This window comes from Phocoena phocoena, chromosome 3, assembly GCF_963924675.1.
Source record: "Phocoena phocoena chromosome 3, mPhoPho1.1, whole genome shotgun sequence".
NCBI lineage: Eukaryota > Metazoa > Chordata > Mammalia > Artiodactyla > Phocoenidae > Phocoena > Phocoena phocoena.
Window position 1 is genome coordinate 52,958,547 of NC_089221.1, and position 21,611 is coordinate 52,980,157.

The 21,611-nt window shown below is 36.2% G+C and overlaps 1 protein-coding gene across 2 annotated transcripts in view; it reads left to right on the top strand.

Moving 5' to 3' along the window:
* The first annotated feature begins 265 nt into the window (after positions 1-265).
* SREK1 (splicing regulatory glutamic acid and lysine rich protein 1) overlaps positions 266-21,611 on the top strand; it is a 50,950-nt gene continuing 29,604 nt past the window's right edge. For both annotated transcript variants that reach the window (XM_065874152.1, XM_065874153.1), the window contains exons 1-3: positions 266-533; positions 8,107-8,240; positions 13,957-14,072. In XM_065874152.1, coding sequence (XP_065730224.1) covers positions 376-533; positions 8,107-8,240; positions 13,957-14,072 — 408 coding nt within the window. In that variant the 5' untranslated portion in view covers positions 266-375. The remainder of the gene's footprint in view (positions 534-8,106; positions 8,241-13,956; positions 14,073-21,611) is intronic.

The following is a 21,611-nucleotide window of genomic DNA, read 5'->3' on the forward strand; positions in this document are numbered from 1 at the left end:
AGTCCTATCTAGTATAAAGACTGGAAAGAGGTGGGTCTCCCACGTTTACAGGAGCACAAGAAACTGATCGAGTGGAGGCCGGGAAAAAACTCGATCAAAACCTTGCCAGGGAGAAGTGCAGCAGGAGAAACAGCCTAGGTACCCGGGAGCCCCAGGCCGAAGCCCCGCGAGATCCGCCGGGTTGCCGGGGAGACGCTTCCGGCTGGCGCGCGCAGCCCTGGGAGCAGGGGAGTTGTGAAATGGACGGCTAGACCTGCCCGCTGCCGTGAATTCGCTAGCGGGGGCGCGCTCGCGGCCGCGCGTTCTCCGCTTTCCCGGCTTCGTCGCTGACGCGTCGTAGACGTTGGGGAGGCAGGCAGCTGCAGCGGGGTCGGGATGAACAGCGCCGGCTTCGGGTTGGGCTTAGGCTTCGGCCTCACCCCTACGGCGGTGATTCAGGTGACGAATCTGTCGTCGGCGGTGACCAGCGAGCAGATGCGGACGCTTTTTTCCTTCCTAGGAGAAATTGAGGAGCTGCGGCTCTACCCCCCGGAGTAAGTGCTCAAGCTCGGCTGGGGGAGGGGCGCGGGCGCTAGAGAGACCTCGGGAACCAAGGCATAGGGGAGAGCGCTGACGGGGGCGCGCGGTGTCAGTCACGTGACCGCCGGGTTTACCTTGGTGCCCATGTTTGATTAGGGCACCGCGGCCCGGGCCCCACGCTCCTGCTTTCCTTGTTAGTCGTATTTGGTGGGTTAACCTCTGCACAGAACCCTTACAGAGGAGTTAGAGAGGTTGCCTTTTTCGTGCTTTCCGAGCTCTGGTCGCCGCCGGGTCCTCGAATTCAGTGCCCTTCCTCCCCTTCTTTTTTTTCCCGAACTTAAGATGGCCGCAGGTGGGCCCGCGGTAGTCCTCATGGCAAGCTCCTGATAGCGTTTTTGCAATGGCAAATCGCGGAGACTGCGCCTGATAAACTGTCCAGTTCTTAGTGCCTCAGTGTCGGACCGTTGTTGCTGACGGGGAAGTGTGCAGGTGATGACAGATGGAATTAGGCCTAAATTTGTCCCTAGGCCTGTGTTCACAAATTTAGCATCTTCTTGGTTCATTTAACCGAGCCCATCCATGTTGTTAAAGATCAGTCTGTTCACCCTTTTGGCAACGGATTAAAATTTCCTCCTAGAAGGTCACACCGTCCTAAACCTTTCAGAAAAAGTAATAGTCCGTACAGGATTACTCCTGCTGTATACTTTTAAAAGTCCAGATCTGGACTGGCATTCACAGTTCTCAGACACTTCCCAAGTAGTGTATTTTGAAGTAACGTTTCCCTTGTACAGTACTATCTACTCACAGAATTTGTAAGGGGTTTGAAGGTTGTTTACTTTCTTACAGGCATAAACTTTTTAAAGCTAGAGCTTAGAATATGAAAATTCTCAGTATTTTGTTCATTTTGTCAAAATCCTTTGAAGGAAGGGATAGTAGTTCCCCAGGATTTTTCTCCTTTTTAAAAAAATTTGTATTTGACTTTTTGGTTTGTTTCATAGTGATGCATGTAGACCTACTTTTTTCGGTTTTCTCTCTGTAAGTATATTGCATTGTTACTGTATAGATGTTGATAAAAGTTGGTGTTTGGATTTTTAAATTTTACTTAAGTTTTTCTTCTCATTTTTGTTTTGAAATATTTCATGTATACAGAAAAGCTAAAGAATAACTCCCATGTTCCCTCCATCTGCATTTATAGTTTGCCACAGTTGATTTCTGTCTTTGTGTCTCCCCCTCCCACTCCCCACCTACACACACAGACACCCCTACAACCCTCCCCTCTCCCATGCTTTTAAAAGTAGTTGCAGACACCATGACTATTCATTCCTCAACACTTAAATGTGAATCTCTTAAGAAGTACATTCTCCTGCATTACCACAATGCTATTAACACATCCAAGAAGTTTAACATTGATTAAAATATAACATCTGAATTTCTTCAGTTATACTGATAATGCCTTTATTCCATTTTCTTTTTCTGATCTAGAATATAATCAGATCACTCAATGCATTTGGTTATCTCTAATCTAGGACAGCCACCCCTCCACCCTCCCAGTCGCCTTTTATTTTTTTCCAAGTCACCTTTTTAAAAGTTTTTCATGACATTAATATTTTGTCTTGTAGTTTGTGTTGTAGAATGACTTATCTGGGTTTATATAAGTTGGTTCTACATGAATAGATTTGGTAATACAGTTTTGTCAAAGATGCTTCATAAGGGCATGCACATGTATCTTTATTGACTAGCCATCTCATGTATAGCTTTGAATATCTTATAACTTTGAAAGTGCTTTCAGCTATCTCTTCATTTAAGCGCTCAGAACATTTCTTAATAATTGAGAACTGTTTGGAGGAGTGCTGTATTCTGAAAGAATTGGAATCAAATAGTAAAATATTTTGTACATGATTGTAAACTAACCTTGCTTTCAAGGTTGTGATAATAAGTGTCTCATGGGCAGAAGAAATATATCACAGAATATTCTTCATTGCCAACATAACACCACTTACATAGTTGAAAAGTGCACTTGGGTGGCAATATGCTGCCAGTTATCATCTGACATTTAGTAATGGGCTGTTTTTTGAAATCAAGTATTAGTTGCTTGGAGTTTAGGAGTCAGAGAATAAAAAAGCTCGTCACTTAAACAGTGCATTAATATAGAATTATTGTGTCACAAACTGTAATACATTTTGCAAAATTGTAACATAAATATAACACATATAGGCCAGGCAAAATCCTTGACCAGTTTTTCTTAAAGGCAGTCAGTCCCTATTCCTGTTTTTCACAAGTATTTACATGCTTTTCTAATGGCATGTTTTCTGCTTGCTCTGTAATGAAGTTGTCATAACCTGGTCCTTACATTAAAGATGTGTTTGCAGATTTGGGCAGAAATGCATAAAAATGCAATAGTAGTAGTTGTATTGAAGACAGATGATTCTATTTTGCAGTGTTGTGGAAACAGTATTTTATGATTAATCTTTGGAAGCTGAGTAGAAATTCATTTGTTTTAAATTTGGAATGATATTTCTTTAATAGAATGTGAGAATAGTTTCTCATTAACATTTTAAGGATTTGGTTGCTAATATGAAAATTCAGATTTTTAAATTTAATTTTTTTTGGCGTGAGGCCATGATTCAGTTTCTTTTTAAACATTAAGAATTGGTGTAAACATTCACTGTAAATATTAAAAATTCTTATTAGTGCTACCAGATGATAAATATCCAGAATTTCTGTTTTAACTTTTTACTCAATAAGGGAATCTCATACATCATGAAAACCTTTTTACAATGGTAAGAAATCTTTGTTGTTTTTTCAGTAAGCTTTTCATGGAGGTATAAGGAGCAGAAAAGTGCAGGGATAAATGTATACAGCTTGTTGAATTTTCACAAAGTGGACACATCCAGCACCCGGATAGGATTCTCTGTGCCCTAGGAGTTCTCATCTCCCCCCTCAAGTGCATAATACCCCTAGGGTAATCCTGGCCTGATTTCTAACATCAACACTTGTGGGGGTTTTTGTTTTTTCTTTTTTTGCTTGCTGGTTTTCTTCACTTCTCTGGTCTTTAAAAGTAGTAATAAGGTAAAAGCTGTCAACTAGCTAAAATTAATATAACCAATATAGTCATATCAGGAGAAATAGAGAAAAAGGTACACTGCCAGTGATCCTATCACCCTATCAAAACCTCTCTCCAGTCCTTTTTACATGCATTTATTTTAATATAGTGTAATCAAAGGATTTATACACCTTTACTGTAAACTTTTTTCACTCAGCCTGTGGTAAGCATTTTTCATATTGTTGTGTTTTATTTACTGTAATATTTAAAGGCTGATGTCTCAAGTTGTATGTGTGTTTGAAATTCTGTCATTGAATTTTAGCTAGAAATATTTGAAAAATGTGTATTTTTGATTGTCCACAGTGATTGGAGGGCCTCTGGCATTTAGTGGGTAAGTGTCAATAATTCATAAGGAAGTCTTAAAGAAAGGAGAATTGTGGCATCCAGACAATCACTGGAGCCCTACTGAGAAACCCTGTTATACATTGTGTCAGTTAATATTTCCATACATAAAGCTATATACTTTGTCCATGTTTTGCATTGTATCTTTTTTGATAGATCCTCAAGGGATGTATATTAATATAATAAAGTATTGGACATAGTATTACCACATTGATTTTTTTAAAAGATTGTACAGTGCCATCACCATGTTTAGTGAAAAATAAGGTAACCAGTTAGGGTCTAAGAAATTTAACTGGTGCTCAAAAAGTTGGTTCTGTGATTTCTCCATTAAACTCCCAGTGAGAAATTCTGATTTGTTTGAAAAGTGATTGTAGAAGGTTTTATATTTAAAGAAACAAAACAAAACTTGATTCAACAAATGGGGTCAAAGTAAAATCTGCTGTGTTTGAGTACTGTTACTTTCTTTAGAGGCATACATTTAGACCAAATGGAATATGTAACCCCTTTTAAAAATTAAAAGTGTAGGTCAGAGTTAAATTTGAAAATGATAATCCTATTTAATTTTTTAAAACGTAAATTTTATTTAATAGCCTAGATATACTAGAGAGGAAGATCTAAATATAAGATTTGGTAATATACTGATATATAAATCTCTAAATACACATTTGTTTGCTGAGATATCTATATTTAGGCTTGCCACTGTATTATTTTAGCCTATAATATTCAAAATAAAAGTGTTACTGCCTCTCCTGAAAAGCTCATATGTTTACATTTTTTATAAAGTAAATACTGTGTTGCTTTTACTCTCTATTTTAAGGAAGGTAATTGGCGATGAAGATGAAAAAAATTGCTTATAGCACTAGGAACCATGCTCTTACTATAATGCTGTTCAGAACAGATCTGCATCTTTTAACCAGTTTTTGGGCTTCTCAACTCTAAGTAGTGTGTGGTTTACCAGCCAGGCTCACATTTCTTATTCCTGTGGATGTTTTAAATTTGAAATGATGTGGTTTTCAAGTAGGGATATTTGGAAATGTTTGTAGTTTTCAACAGTGATGATTTAGGTTTCCATCCTTTCACAAAAGGATCTGTCAATTTAGGAAATACAGTTTCAGTGGTGGCTTGTCAGGTTCTTCAAGTGCTAAAAGACAGTATTCTTGTTGAAATTGCTAGGGCTTTAGTTGTAATCATAGATTTTTTTTTTTGGTTGCAAAGGACAGAAACAGTGTTACCTAATCTAGCTCAAGAAGAGACATTATTGAAAGAAAGAGATTTCCCTGAGTAGAAGAATAAAGACTAGGCCTCGTGGGAACTGGGACTGGGAACCAGAAGGGTATCAACATCCAAGGCGACTATCTGCCTCTTCCTGTCAGGCTTTATTGTCACCTCAGTTTGTTTCTGTGTATGTGCTTAATTTCTTTTCAGACGTATTCTGTACTCATGTGGCATCTGGCCCAAGCCCTTACTCTAAGTGACTTTCAAGTTCATTTGGTCAGGCCACCCAAATTACAGGTTTCGTGTTAGCCAGTGAAATAAGCCCTTGTGTCATGTAGCTGATCAGTTGTGTCTGAAAGCTTGAAAGATCTGTTGAGGGTTTCACATAAGGAAACTGTGCTGAAAGTATATAGGATGTATTGGTAGCACATACAGGAGGGGGTACCTAGTCACTTTGATATTTTAAAATGGCTTTCCAGAAGACTTCGAAACTTGAGCCTTGAAGAAAAGTGGAATTACTGTTCAAAAAGGCAGTAAGAGAGCACATCATAGCCAAATGAAACAACATGTTCAAAGATGGCCCAGATGGTTCAGGATGTGTTCTGGGAACCACAAGTATTTTTATGCCTGGATTTTTTAAATGATGAAGCAAGAAAAGAAGGGTGTCTGAGGAAATTTAAGCAGTTGCATGACATGAAGAGATTTAGGGTTTAGAAAGATTACTCTAACAGCTTTTGTGGAAGATTTTTAATAAGGAGGAGTTGAGATTGGAGGCAGTGTGATTAGTTAGGAGCCATTGTAGTAATCCAGGTGAGAAATGATAAGGGCCTGAATGAAGGCATTGATACTGAGACTGTTGAAAGAATTAGTGTGACAACTATTTGGGAGGCAGTCTTCAGAGGATTTAAAGACCAATAGGATGAAAAAGAAGGAAGGGTCACGGAGGGAAACAACCCACAAATCTCAGTAGTTTGATAAAAACAAGATTATTTCTTATACTAAACTGGTGGGGTTGGGCACTCTACTCATTGTAGTCACTCATTCTGGGATGAAGCTAATATATCAGCCACCCTTCTCTTTGATGTTGCTGGTCACTGTGGCAGAGAAAAAGAACCGAGCAGTGGCCCTTAAGGCTACTGAATAGGAACACATGTCAATTATGCTCACATTTAATTGGCCAAAGGAAATTGCACGGCCACACCTAACTTCAAGGAAAAAAGAAATAGAATTTTATTACGTAGCCAGAAGGAGATTTGGAAATATTTGGAGAACAGATGGTCTCATTAACGACTTCCGGATTTCTGACTTAAATAATGTGGGTAGTATCTTTAACTGAGATATGAAATTAGAACAAAGGGCAGGATTGGTGCAGAAGGAGGGTAATGAATTTAAGAATAAGTTCAAGGGTGGGTCCTGTGACTGACAGATCACCGTGCAGTATGCCAGCAGGCACTTGGATCTGGGAATCTAGAGCTCTGGAGAGGCCTAAATTGGTGACTTGGTAATGTATAGGTGAGTTAAGTCTGGATGCAGATGTGTTTACCTCATGGCAAGTACAAGTGCTTGACTTACATGTTGAGTAGGGGGAGGTTGTTGGAGAGGACTGGCTTGAAGCCTGAATCAGATGGCCTTAGGCAGGAAAGAATTGAGTTGGGTTGGGTGAGAAAGAGGTAGAGTTTTACTTTTATTTTTGCTAGCCTGACTAGTTATGTTAATAATATATATAGTTTAAAGTTCTAAATGCAAATATATTTTATTATCTTAGTGTTTGGTTAATATCATAAATATATTTAGCCGTTAGCAAGCTGGATTTGTTGCTGTATGTAATTTTTTAATTAAAAAAATGAATATTTATGGAATTACAAATTAAGTAGTACATTAAAGTGGCTTTAAAATTCTTGATTAATTGAATAATTAAGGTAGCATGAGATTTGGAATTAGATGATTAGACATTAAATCTCATCTTTGCCATTTACTAGGTCTCGGATTATGGTGAACTCCCTTGACCTGTTTTGTAAACTAAAGTAAATTATTGTTGCTGCACAGTGCATATTTAGTATTTTTCAAATGATCTTTTTTTAGTGTGAAAAACTTAATATTTTAAAGGATTGTACATTTATGTTAAACATTAGCTGTATATTTAATGTCTTTTTTTATTTGCTAAAGACAATTACAGACTTTAATTGAACATAATTATGGGCAGGTTGACAAAATGATCCTTTATGAGGATAGTGTATTTTGGAATCTGACACGATGGATTCATATTGTGGAAAAATTGCTTTCATCTGTGCTGTGTCTGGCTTCTTTTTCCTATAGTCCTGCCTAGATTAAATCTAGTAGGATTTATAAGAGTCTTTGCTCTTTTGCATATAAAATATGTAAAATTTTGTTTGTAAAAGTTTTTGTCTGGAAAATCACAATGCTGCCTGGCCTGAAGTAGGCCAGTATATGCAAAAGACCTTAATTTTAATTCCAGGTTATCTGATTGTTTCTAAGAGTGTTGTGAAGTTTTTAGTGATTTAAATGCGAGGAATCACATTAGGGAGGGTTGGAAGTAGTTAGAAAATTTGAAGTCTTGAGGATTGGGGCTTTTTTATGAAACGGGATTTTGCCTATTGATGATGATGCACTGATTGGACATCCTTGGGTTAAGTCAGCTGTTTTCACATTTCACTCAGATTAAGAAGGCATTAATTTAAATTTCAGGTTTTTAACAAATAAGGCTATAGGCCTGCCTAGATGTGCCTTCAGTCATTGCAGCAAATCACCATTAAAAGACTAAGTTCTGCTATTTCATGTCTTAATGATCCTTAGCAACGAATATTCCTGTCTTGATTGTAAGATTATGTAAAGATACAAGTAAGAAATTTTAAATGAAAACCAACCAAATGTTAATTAGTTCAATTGTTTTTCTTTTTATCTTGCAGCAACGCACCTCTTGCTTTTTCTTCCAAAGTATGTTATGTTAAGTTTCGTGATCCATCAAGTGTTGGCGTGGCCCAGCATCTAACTAACACGGTTTTTATTGACAGAGCTCTGATAGTTGTTCCTTGTGCAGAAGGTTAGTATCTCACATGTTTTTTTCAGTTATTTTAATCTCTGTCCTGTCTGTTACTACCATTGGCTTTCCTAGAAATTGGCAAGTAGATATGGTGTGTGTGTGTGTAAGAATGAAATTTGGAGGTGGAAAGGATTTTACATAATAATAAAATATATTAAAATGGTTAATTTATTACTTATGTATATTTGAGATTTTATAGCTAAACATTTAAAAATTTATAAATTACTTGGCTTCTTTGGTTTGCTTTGACTTTCTGTATTCAGTTTGCAAGTTGTAAAGAAAGCTTTTTGAAATTAAAATATTAAGTTGGTAGAGGACATTATTTAAAATGTGTAAATAAGCATTTGCCCCTGTGTATACCTATTAAAGATATTGCATAAATAAAAACAGTGTACACATTTCACCAAATGGGAGTTAGGTAGTAGTTGTGTTTAAGAACGATATTCATAATTTAAGCTTTAAAGTATCTTCTTAAGGTAATTTACCTTAATTGTTACTGAGACCATTATTTTACATTCAGTGTAATTTGCTGTGCAACTAGAATTTACTTTTAATTTTGCTGGCTTTTTTTGCGGGGGAGGGAGGGGTGGCGGTGATGGTGATTAATTGAAGAAAAATCATGGAAAGCAATTTTCCAAAGCCTCCATCGAGGAAATAGTTGTTGAAGGTGGAAACAAGGCCAAAGGCCTTATAGTAATTCATTAAATTTTATGACATAACCTGCTTTAAGAGCTAATTATTATTAATGCCTATTTTTTTAGTAACTTCTATTTGCAGAGCCATTCACATTCATTATACTAGGCTGTGCTGAATTTGACAGTTCTGGTGTGTAATTAACTTTTATTCAGAGCACTGACTATGACGTGTGTACATGGATTTTAGAATTGGGTTATTATAATTTAAATGTCTTTAAAATATATTTTCACTGGTGGCTGGTGGTAACTGTTTTACAACATAAAAATTTTACCTGAAACAATTTAAGGAGCTTTCATATGTCATGTTTTAAAACTTTTTTTAGAAACCAGGCTCACATTAAAATACTGTATAATAAACAGTTTGCTGCATTTTCAAGGTTTTATGCATATTTCAGAATGCCTGTTCTGGGATGTCAAAAACATTAGTCAGATACAGTGAGTATGACTCTGTTATTTTTGATGTCCTAGAATATGACATTCTGGATTTTTTCAGATAAATTTGAAAGTATTTTTCCCATGTCTAGGGGTTAGAGAGGGGTAGGGAGAATAAAATAAATAATAGCGAATATAGTAGAATAAATAAAAAATGAATTAAAGTTAATTATTTGCTAAATCTATCTTTATCTACTAATCTGTAAGGGGACAATGACCCCAAAATTGGAGAACAAGGTGAGAAAAGAGCTGGTAATGATTTAGTTCTGTATACCAAGTTCATACCAATTTCATACCAAGTAAACTGCATGGGAAAAAATAAATCAGGTAGAAGTTTTACTAAATGGGAGTGTTAATTGTATCAAAAAATTATGCCACCAGCAGCACAGTATCTTGTGTGATTTTAGCTTATTATTGAACTGGAAGGAAAAATTTTGTTAGTGTTGCTCTGTTGGAACCTTGCTATATTCCCATAAAATTTTTCATATATTGAGAAGTGACCATGGTTTGTCATAAATGTTAAAGATCATGGGCATGTAGAGGTTCCTTTTTGTTTGTTTTACTTGATAGAAAGAAATAAATGCACATTTATTATAATGGCTTTTGAATATTTTTAGTATCAACAAACAGACAAAATTTCGCTATTTTTGAACGTGAAAATTCAAGCATATTTTTATTCCAGTTTAGTTTTAAGTATTTTAGAACACTAACCTATAAAATAATTTGTATTGGAAAAACATTCAGATACACATTTTTCATTAAATACAACAAAAATGAATTTATAGAACCTGAAGAATGTCACAGTGAGCTGTTAAAAGATCTGATTATGCACTGCAAGCAAAGTAATAATGTATTGTTGTGTTAAAAAAGATAGCAAAGTGAGTTTGAAATAAATCAAAGGAAAGAGTTCCAGTGGAGTAAGTTCTGTAAGAGGAGATGTGCTGTAAGCAGTCTTCTGTTTACTTCACTGATTGTATTCTTTCCTTGATGTTATAGAAACAGCATTATGAAAGAAGTGAGAAAACCATAGAAAAAAATTGTAAGAAGTTTTTTTCAGTTTCTTTCAATTTGCTGTTTTTTTTTTAATGCAGACAGTAGTACTGTGAGATCCTAAGCCGTTTAAGTAATGTTTGATGTGTAATAGTTTCGTACATATTAAGCATTAGCTATTGTTAATAAAACATGCCACTTCAAAATAAAATATACTTTCATTATACTCGTCCAAATATGACCTCTTTTTGTTGTTGCGTGCATCTCAGATTTCTTTTTATAAATGTTAACACTTAGAAAAAGATACGGTCAAACATAATAAGGGTGTCAGCCTAATCATCAGTCATAAGTTTATGTCCACATTTTCTGGTAGATGGATTTTGACTATTAATTTGGTTTTGTATGTTTTCTCTATGTGATATTTGTGCATTATTAGATGACTAGACTGGCCAAGGCAGACCTGTTACACTTGCCTGAGTTAGGCATTGTTTGCCATGCCACTAAACCTGCCGTCAAGTGAAACCTTCATTGGGGAAATGAGATCGGAGTCTGAACCGCAGAAGATGGACGCCCTGTCTCTGTTTTTTATTGTTTTACTTTAATTTCATTTCTTTTTCTTTATTTTGTCCCTTTTTTTTTTTGTTTTTGTTTTTGTTTTGTTAAATCTCTTTCACTTTAACTTGTGAGCTGGTTTTCCAGTTCTTTGTAAATGGTATTCCGTTAAGGGTTCATAACATTGCATTGCAAATTATATTGGGAGATGATTAGTAGAGCTCATCCTTAACATAAAAGAACTTTTCACAGTAAATTAGGATATGGTTTCTTGAAGCTCAATGCTAGTCTTAATTGGTGTTTATAAACTGATCAGGTACATTTTGTTCCCAAAACACTAAAACACTGATGAGATCCTTAGGAACACGTTTTGATCTCAGTGTAACATTTTTGCAGTTTTCTCCCAAGTCTGCATCTCTCATAAAGACCAACTGATAGCTTCTAATTTTCGTCCTCCTCCCTTAGAATTTTAGGCATGCAGAATCATCAAGGAAAATAAGTAAATTTCTTATAACATTCTGGGGGTAGAGGACAAGAGGAGACTTTTCACTTTTATGATATTTATTATAGAAAATAGCATTTCTTTGATTTGAAAACACTTTTAATTGCCTACATGGGGAATGGATACTTGAGAAACTGTTGAATACTTACACTTGTGTGTGTATTTTTTTGCTTGAATTTTTTTGTTAAAAAATGTTCAGAGATTACTAGTTTCTAAATGGATTCTGAGATTAGGATGAGTGAGAGACATTGTTTTTTCTCTCAGTTGTCTTTGATGAGTACAGTTTGGGAAAAATGCTAAATGCTTATTTGTTTTGTACTTTTATACACTCTGATAGTATTTGGAGGGTATATTTGGTAGAATTTTATCCTGGAAATTAAGCAATGGAACTTTTTTCTTAAAGTATCTTTAATGGTAATTAGAATAAGTAAAAAAATATTGTGCTTTTAGTTAGACTTAATACTTATAATAGTTTATTATACTGTAAGAGACAGTGAGAGGCAGACAACCTCCTGATACTATTTTTAAGCCAACACTGAATGACTTTATTATGTTAAGTAATCAACTTTTGGCCTGTATTGAATACCCGTTTTGTTTGTGTGGTCTTTCATGTGGATAGTTTTGCTTATTTAATGGACAGGTAATATTAAATTGGGGACATTACTAGATTGGAACTCTTTATTTGTTTTTTAGGTGCATAAATTAGGGTAGTGAAGCATAGGGTTTGTACCTTAGGACCTCAGTTGACCTATCAAGATGTGTACAGGTTTTACAAATATTAAAAAAGTAATACTTATTTTTAACAGATAAAGCAGGTCTGATAGTGATGTAAATAGTATATGTGAGTATACAGATAAATGTCTTAATGCTAATAACTAATAAATACAAAATAAATTACTGTTATTTGATGTCTTCAGTAAGGCCTTCCTGCCTTTTAATCTTAATGCATGTTAAAATCAGTGCTTATGCAGAATTTACTGAAATAATAAAATGACTTTGTTTTTGAAATTAGTAAATTAAGGTAATATAGACTTAGATGTTGCAAAGCTTAGAAATAAGTAGGCATTTGCTAAAGCTAATAAAATGTGATTTCTGTATTTCTATAAATAAGGTGTAACCACTACTTAAAGCAAGTTTAAAAATTCGTCTTGAATTCCATCCATGTTTAGAAATATATTCAGATAATTTTTTTAGAGATTTATCCCTGCACATGTGTGTGTTAAGTCGAATTTTTACCACTGAAACCCCACATGGTGCTTTTTTGAAAATTTACTCCATATGCTATTTTCAATTTGGCCTGACTTTGTACTTTAAATTACTTTTGAAGAATTCATAATGGAAACGTGTAGCCAAATACCACATAATTATGAGTAGTTCTGAAATTGCTATACGTAGTCAACTTTTTAGAAATTTTCTTTTTGGGAAGGTTGAGAGAAAGGACCAGAAAAAATGTGTGAAGGTCCCAGCCCTTATCAAAATTAATTGACTAGAATTCAGTAATTAAATGTGGCAAATTGATAGACTTAATTCAGAGTAAATTTCCTTTTTTTTAGTCGTAGGGATTTCTTTTTCTTAGTGTCTAGGGTTATTTTAAGGTTATTGTTGTTGTTATTAGGCACTTAGGACGCTTATAAGCAAGACATTTAGGCATTAACCACCCCTCTTCAGATAAGTATACATAAATCGGTTCTAAAAGTCAGTAATATAAGAAGTTTCCTGAGACTAGGGAACTTTTTTTTGTTAGTCATTTTCAAAAATGTTAGCAGTTTCCCAAGGCATATTCTTTGGAACTGGATTCTTTTAGTCATCTCTGTCATTGTTGGTGAGATGCCTTATTAACTGAATGGGTGTAGGCTTCCTTTCCAATTGAAGCTGATTACATGTGGTAGGCTTTTGGTTTTTTTCTGTCTACTTGAAATTAAATGGGATCTTTTGGAAGGTTATCAAAATTGTTTGCATCACAAGTAGGTAGTTTCAATTAACAGGATAGGGACACTCAGGAACAGATTTCAATTCGCACATATTTGTTTTTTTCTTTTTCTTTTTTTTGACTAATTTGGTTATTTGCCATTTCTGGGGATTAAACTTTAAAAAATGTTCTTCTTTTCTGTATCTGATGTTCTGTGTGCTATTAGTGATGCAGCCAACACGAACGGTTGTCATGTGTAACACAACTTTCGATCACCGCGAAAACACCGTCCTGGGAAAGCGTCCATGCTTGATATCGTTTGGTTCATGAACATTAAGTTTCCAGTACAGGTGACCCATAGCTCAAAGTGTTAAATAATTGTCTACATTATTCAATTTTTAAAATAATATTCCATTAATGAGATTGTTAGTCTTTGAAGTTTTGCTCACTTTTATTTTTCCTAGTAGAGCAGGGTAAAAGGAAAGACTTAAGTTCTTATTTATTTCTTTATATGGATCTGATAGATAGATTCATTTATTATTATTATTTTTTAAGTGCAAGGGTAATTGTAAAATCATAGTATAAAGTTTGTGTGGTGTTTCTGCTTTCTTTAATGTTTGGAACTTGCCTCTGCAGGTAAAATCCCAGAGGAAGCCAAAGCTCTCTCTCTATTGGCTCCTGCTCCAACCATGACAAGTCTGATGCCTGGTGCAGGCTTGCTTCCCATACCGACTCCAAATCCCTTAACTACAGTAAGTATGATACACCCTCTTCTAAAGGGAGTGATCATTTAACTGTGTAATTGGTTGAATAAAGAGCTTAGAAAGTTTCTTTTTTTTTTTAAGAGCTTAGAAAGCTATTTCTATTTTAAGTATTTGTGTTTTTAAATGGAGAGGATTCGAAATGTCTGCGTAATTTTTTTCCCCATGTTACTGACTTGAACTGCCTTTTGGAATTGATTATGAAGTAATTGGGGATTCATTTAAATTTGAGAACTGAAATATATTATTCATTAGAAAATCAGTAATTGAAATTCAGCATTTTAGATAGCATAGGGAATTGGAGAATCTAGGTAACTATATTTCCCAGTTCAGGAGGACTAAATCCATTTGAAAAATTTGAAATGATTTACACCGTTGGTAATGGGAAAAATATCTCAGAGAAGCATTTGTCTGATACTGAGAAAATGTAACATGGTAAAAACATGGCAAAAATATTTTTCATTAGCAGAATTAAATAGTAATTTAATGCCTCATTTGTGATTTCCAAGTGGTGTCAAAAACAGATTTGCTGTTACTGGGTTCTTGGTTTATATAAAAGATTCTGGTCATTTATTTTAAATAAGAGTCATTTTTCTTCAAAAATAAATCCAAGACAAATACAGAACTCACATTAATTGAAAGCTGTGTTTTACTTTTTGGTACTGGGTTCTTAGGGAGTGAACCAGTAAACTTTATGATTATAGTTTATCCAAGTTATAAAAGTGGTTTTTGAAACTTGGAAGTGCAAAATTTTAGGATTTTCACATGACACTGTTCTGCTGGAGACCTGTATTGTGATCCATGGGAGGAAGATGCCTTTTATTTTTTATTTTATTTTAATATCTTTATTGGAGTATAATTGCTTTACAATGTTGTGTTAGTTTCTGCCATATAACAAAGTTGTGTTAGTTTCTGCTGAATCAGCTATACGTATACATATATCCCCATATCCCCTCCCGCGTCTCCCTCCCACCTTCCCTATCCTACCCCTCTAGGTGGTCACAAAGCACGGAGCTGATCTCCCTGTGCTATGCGTCTGCTTCCCACTAGCTGTCTGTTTTACATTTGGTAGTGTATATGTGTCAGTGCCACTCTCTCACTTCGTCCTAGCTTACCCTTCCCCCTCCCCGTGTCCTCCATTATCTACGAATGCTTTATTCCTGTCCTGCCCCTAGGTTCTACAGAACCTTTTTTTTTTTTTAGATTCCCTATATATGTGGAAGCATACAGTATTTGTTTTTCGGTTTCTGATTTACTTCACTCTGTATGACAGAATCTAGGTCCATCCACCTCACTACAAATAACTCAATTTTGTTGCTTTTTTTTTTTTTTTTTTTTTTTTTTTTTTTTTTTTTTTTTGCGGTACGGGCCTCTCATTGTTGAGGCCTCTTCCATTGCGGAGCACAGGCTCTGGACGCGCAGGCTCAGCGGCCATGGCTCATGGGCCTAGCCGCTCCACGGCATGTGGGATCTTCCCAGACCGGGGCACAAATCCGTGTCTCTTGCATTGGCAGGCGGACTCTCAACCACTGCGCCACCAGGGAAGCCCTCAATTTTGTTTCTTTTTATGGCTGAGTAATATTCCATTGTATATATGTGCTGCATCTTCTTTATCCATTCATCTGTTGATGGACACTTAGGTTACTTCCATGTCCTGGCTATTGTAAATAGTGCTGCAGTGAACATTGTGGTACATGACTCTTTTTGAATTATGGTTTTCTCAGGGTATATGCCCAGTAGTAGGATTGCTGGGTCGTGTGGTAGTTCTGTTTTTAGTTTTTTAAGGAACCTCCATACTGTTCTCCATAGTGGCTGTATCAATTTACATTCCCACCAACAGTGCAAAAGGGTTCCCTTTTCTCCACACCCTTTCCAGCATTTATTGTTTGTAGATTTTTTGACGATGGCCATTCTAACTGGTGTGGGGTGATACCTCATTGTAGTTTCGATTTGCATTTCTCTAATGATTAGTGGTGTAGAGCATCCTTTCATGTGTTTGTTGGCAATCTGTATATCTTCTTTGGAGAAATGTCTATTTAGGTCTTCTGCCCATTTTTGGTTTGGGTTGTTTGTTTTTTTGATATTGAGCTGCATAAGCTGCTTGTATATTTTGGAGATTAATCCTTTGTCAGTGGCTTTGTTTGCAAATATTTTCTCCCATTTTGAGGGTTGTCTTGTTGTCTTGTTTTGGTTTCCTTTGCTGTGCAAAAACTTTTTAAGTTTCATTAGGTCCTGTTTGTTTATTTTTGTTTTTATTTCCATTTCTCTAGGAGGTGGGTCAAAAGTCATCTTGTTGTGATTTATGTCATAGAATGTTCTGCCTATGTTTTCCTCTAAGAGTTTTATAGTGACTGTCCTTACATTTAGGTGTTTAATCCATTTTGAGTTTATTTTTGTGTATGGTGTTAGGGAGTGTTCTAATTTCATTCTTTTACATGTAGCTGTCCAGTGAAAGATAAGGTGACCATATGTGTGTGGGTTTAGCTCTGCGCTTTCTGTCCTGTTCTGTTGATCTATATTTCTGTTTTTGTGCCAGTAGTATACTGTCTTGATTACTGTAACTTTGTAGTATAGCCTGAAGTCAGGGAGCCCGATTCCTCCAGCTCTGTTTTTCTTTCTCAAGATTGCTTTGGCTTTTCGGGGTCTTTTGTGTTTCCATACAAATTGTGAAATTTTTTGTTCTAGTCTGTGAAAAATGCCATTGGTAGTTTGATAGGGATTGCATTGAATCTATGGATTGCTTTGGGTAGTATAGTCATTTTCACAATGTTGATTCTTCCAATCCAAGAACATGGTATATCTCTCCATTTGTTTGTATCATCTTTAATTTCTTTCATCAGTGTCTTATAGTTTTCTGCATACAGGTATTTTGTCTCCTTAGGTAGGTTTATTCCTAGGTATTTTATTCTTTTTGTTGCAGTGGTAAATGGGAGTGATTCCTTAATTTCTCTTTCAGATTTTTCATCATTAGTGTATAGGAATGCAAGAGATTTCTGTGCATTAATTTTGTACCCTGCTACTTTACCAAATTCACTGATTAGCTCTAGTAGTTTTCTGGTAGCATCTTTAGGATTCTCTATATAGTATCATGTCATTTGCAAACAGTGACAGTTTTACTTCTTTTCCAACTTAGATTCCTTTTATTTCGTTTTCTTCTCTGATTGCCATGGCTATAACTTCCAAAATTATGTTGAATAATAGTGGTTAGAGTGGGCAACCGTGTCTTGTTCCTGATCTTAGTGGAAATGGTTTCAGTTTTTCACCATTGAGAGTGTTGTTGGCTGGTTTGTTATATATGGCCTTTATTATATTGAGGTAAGTTCCCTCTATGCCTACTTTCTGGAGGGTTTTTATCCTAAATGGGTGTTGAATTATGTTGAAAGCTTTTTCTGCACCTGTTGAGATGATCATATGGTTTTTATCCTTCAGTTTGTTTATATGGTTTATCACATTGATTGATTTGCATATATTGAAGAATCCTTGCATTCCTCAGATAAACCCCACTTGATTGTGGTGTATGATCCTTTTAATGTGCTGTTGGATTCTGTTTGCTAGTATTTTGTTGAGGATTTTTGCAACTATGTTCATCAGTGATATTGACCTGTATTTCTCTTTTTTTGTGACATTTTAGTCTGGTTTTGGTATCAGGGTCATGGTGGCCTCATAGAATGAGTTTGGGAGTGTTCTTCCCTCTCCTATTTTTGGAAGAGTTTGAGAAGGATAGGTGTTGGCGTGTCTCTAAATATTTGATAGAATTCATGTGTGAAACCATCTGGTCCTGGGCTTTTGTTTATTTGAAGATTTTTAATCACAGTTTCAGTTTCAGTTTCAGTGCTTGTGATTGGTCTGTTCATATTTTCTATTTCTTCCTGGTTCAGTCTGGGAAGGTTGTGTTTTTCTAAGAATATGTCCATTTCTTCCAGGTTGTCCATTCTATTGGCATATAGCTGCTTGTAGTAATCTCTCATGATCCTTTGTATTTCTGCAGTGTCAGTTGTTATTTCTCCTTTTTCATTTCTAATTCTGTTGATTTGGGTCTTCTCTCTTTTTTTCTTGATGAGTCTTGCTAATGGTTTATCAATTTTGTTTATCTTCTCAAAGAAACAGCTTTTAGTTTTATTGATCTTTGTTATTGTTTCCTTCATTTCTTTTTCATTTATTTCTGATCTGATCTTTATGCTTTCTTTCCTTTTGCTAACTTTGGGTTTTTTTCTGTTTTTCTTTCTCTAATTGCTTTAGGTGTAAGGTTAGGTTGTTTATTTGAGATTTTTCTTGTTTCTTGAGGTAGGCTTGTATTGCTATAAACTTCCCTCTTGGAACTGCTTTTGCTACGTCCAGTAGGTTTTGGGCTGTCGTGTTTTCATTGTCATTTGTTTCCAGGTTTTTAAAAATTTCCTCTTTGATTTCTTCAGTGATCTCTTGGTTATTTAGTAGTGTATTGTTTAGGCTCCATGTGTTTGCAGTTTTTACAGTCTATTTTTCCTGTAATTGATATCTAGTCTCATAGCGTTGTGGTCGGAAAAGATGCTTGATACGATATCAATTTCCTTAAATTTACCAAGGCTTGATTTGTGACCCAAGATATGGTCTCTCCTGGAGAATGTTCCATGAGCACTTGAGAAGAATGTGTATTCTGTTGTTTTTGGATGGAATGTCCTATAAATATCAATTAAGTCCATCTTGTTTAATGTGTCATTTAAAGCTTGTGTTTCCTTATTTATTTTCATTTTGGATGATCTGTCCATTGGTGAAAGTGGGGTGTTGAAGTCCCCTACTATGATTGTGTTGCTGTCGATTTCCCCTTTTATGGCTGTTAGCATTTGCCTTATGTTTTGAGGTGCTCCTATGTTGGATGCATAAATATTTACAATAGTTATATCATCATTTTGGATTGATCCCTTGATCATTATGTAGTGTCCTTCTTTGTCTCTTCTAATAGTCTTTATTTTAAAGTCTGTTTTGTCTGATATGAGAATTGCTACTCCAGCTTTCTTCTGATTTCCATTTGCATGGAATATCTTTTTCCATCCCCTCACTTTCAGTCTGTATGTGTCCCTAGGTCTGAAGTGGGTCTCTTGAAGACAGCATATATATGGGTCTTGTTTTTGTACCCATTCAGCCAGTCTGTGTCTTTTGGTTGTAGTATTTAAGCCATTTTACATTCAAGGTAATTATCAATATGTATGTTCCTGTTACCATTCTCTTAATTGTTTTGGGTTTTTTATTGTAGGGCTTTTCCTTCTCTTGTGTTTCCTGCCTAGAGAAGTTCCTTTAGCATTTGTTGTAAAGCTGGTTTGGTGGTGCTGAATTCTCTTAGCTTTTGCTTGTCCGTAAGGTTTTTAATTTCTCTGTCGAATCTGAATGAGATCCTTGCTGGGTAGAGTAATCTTGGTTGTAGGTTTTTCCCTTTCATTAAATATGTCCTGCCACTCCCTTCTGGCTACTAGAGTTTTGCCAAAAGATCAGCTGCTAACCTTACGGGGATTCCTTTGTATGTTAATTGTTGATTTTCCCTTGCTACTTTTAATATTTTTTCCTTGTATTTAATTTTTGATAGTTTGATTAATATGTGTCTTGACGTGTTTCTCCTTGGGTTTTCCTGTATGGGACTCTGTGCTTCCTGGACTTGATTGACTCTTTCCTTTCCCATATTAGGGAAATTTTTGACTATTATCTCTTCAAATATTTTCTCAGTCCCTTTCTTTTTCTCTTCTTCTTCTGTGGCCCCTATAATTCGAATGTTGGTGTGTTTAATGTTGTCCCAGAGGTCTCTGAGACTGTCCTCAATTCTTTTCATTCTTTTTTCTTTATTCTGCTGTGCGGTAGTTATTTCCGCTATTTTATCCTCCAGGCCACTTACCTGTTCTTCTGCCTCAATTATTCCACTGTCGATTCCTTCTAGAGAATTTTTAATTTCACTTATTGTGTTGTTCATCATTGTTTGTTTGTTTATTCTAGGTTCTTTTTAAATGTTTCTTGTATTTTCTCCATTCTATTTCCAAGATTTTGGATCATCTTTACTATCATTATTCTGAATTCTTTTTCAGGTAGACTGCTTATTTCCTCTTCATTTGTTAGGTCTGGTGGGTTTTTACCTTGCTCCTTCATCTGCTATGTATTTCTCTGTCTTCTCATTTTGTTTAACTTACTGTGTTTGGGTCTCCTTTTTGCAGGCTGCAGGTTTGTAGTTCCTGTTGTTTTTGGTGTCTGCCCCCAGTGGGTAAGGTTGGTTCAGTGGGTTGTGTAGGCTTCCTGGTGGAGGGGAGTGGTGCCTGTGTTCTGGAGGATGAGGCTGGGTCTTTTCTTTCTGGTGGGCAGGACTGTATCTGGTATTGTGTTTTGGGGTGTCTGTGAACTTCTGATTTTAGGCAGCCTCTCTGCTAATGAGTTGGGTTGTGTTCCTGTCTTGCTAGTTGTTTTGCATAGGATGTCCAGAACTGGAGTTTGCTTGTAGTTAAGTGGAGCTGGGTCTTAGCGTTGAGAGAGATCTCTGGGAGACCTCTCACCGATTGATGGCACATAGGGCTGGGAGGTGAAAGTGGTCCAGTGTCCTGAGCACGGCGCTCCCATCTCAGAGGCTCAGGCCTGAAACCTGGTCAGAGCACCCTGTCAGCCACATGGCCTGGTATGTGCGGAGTCTCTTGTCTTTTGGGAAGTGCGAGGTGTTCTGCCAGCATTTAGTAGGTGTTCTGTAGGAGTTGTTCCACATGTAAATTTATTTTTGATGTATTTGTGGGTAGGAAGGTGATCTCCAGGGCTTATTCCTCCACCATCTGGAAGGACCTGATCTGTAAATGGTTTTTAATTTAACATTTGATCATTTGAATTGGGCTTTCTAAAAATTTTATTTTGGGTATGTTTTGGTATATTTTAAGATTAATTCCTGGATCATCATCTTTTTTCCCCCCCCTCCTCAGAAAGTATTGTCTTGCTATCTTGAAACTTTTTAGGTTTTATTTATCAAGAAGAGAAAGTTTTTATTATTTAATTTGTTGCCGTGAGGGGAAATGATTCCTTTTAATTCAGCTGTAGATACGTTTTTTTTGTTTTTTGTTTTTGCGGTATGCGGGCCTCTCACTGTTGTGGCCTCTCCTGTTGCGGAGCACAGACTCCGGACGCGCAGGCTCAGCGGCCATGGCTCACGGACCTAGCCGCTCCGCGGTACGTGGGATCCTCCTGGACCGGAGCACGAACCCGTGTCCCCTGCATCGGCAGGTGGACTCTCAACCACTGCGCCACCAGGGAAGCCCAAGATACGTATTTTTATAAAGCTTAGTTCATGAAGAATAATTTTAGGTAGAAAACAGGGGAAAGGTGGCCCGTGATTTGGCTCCTAGCTACCTCTCTGACCTTTTTTTTCCTACTTGTTTTCCTGGCTCCCCTCTATTTCAGTCTTATTGGCTTTGTTGATTTTTGGATATGCCAAACATATTTCTGTCTCAGGGCTGTTGTACTTATTTATCCTCTGCCTAGAACATTTCTTTCCAGACATTGAAAAGTTTTACTCTTTCATAAGAGTGAAACCTTTCA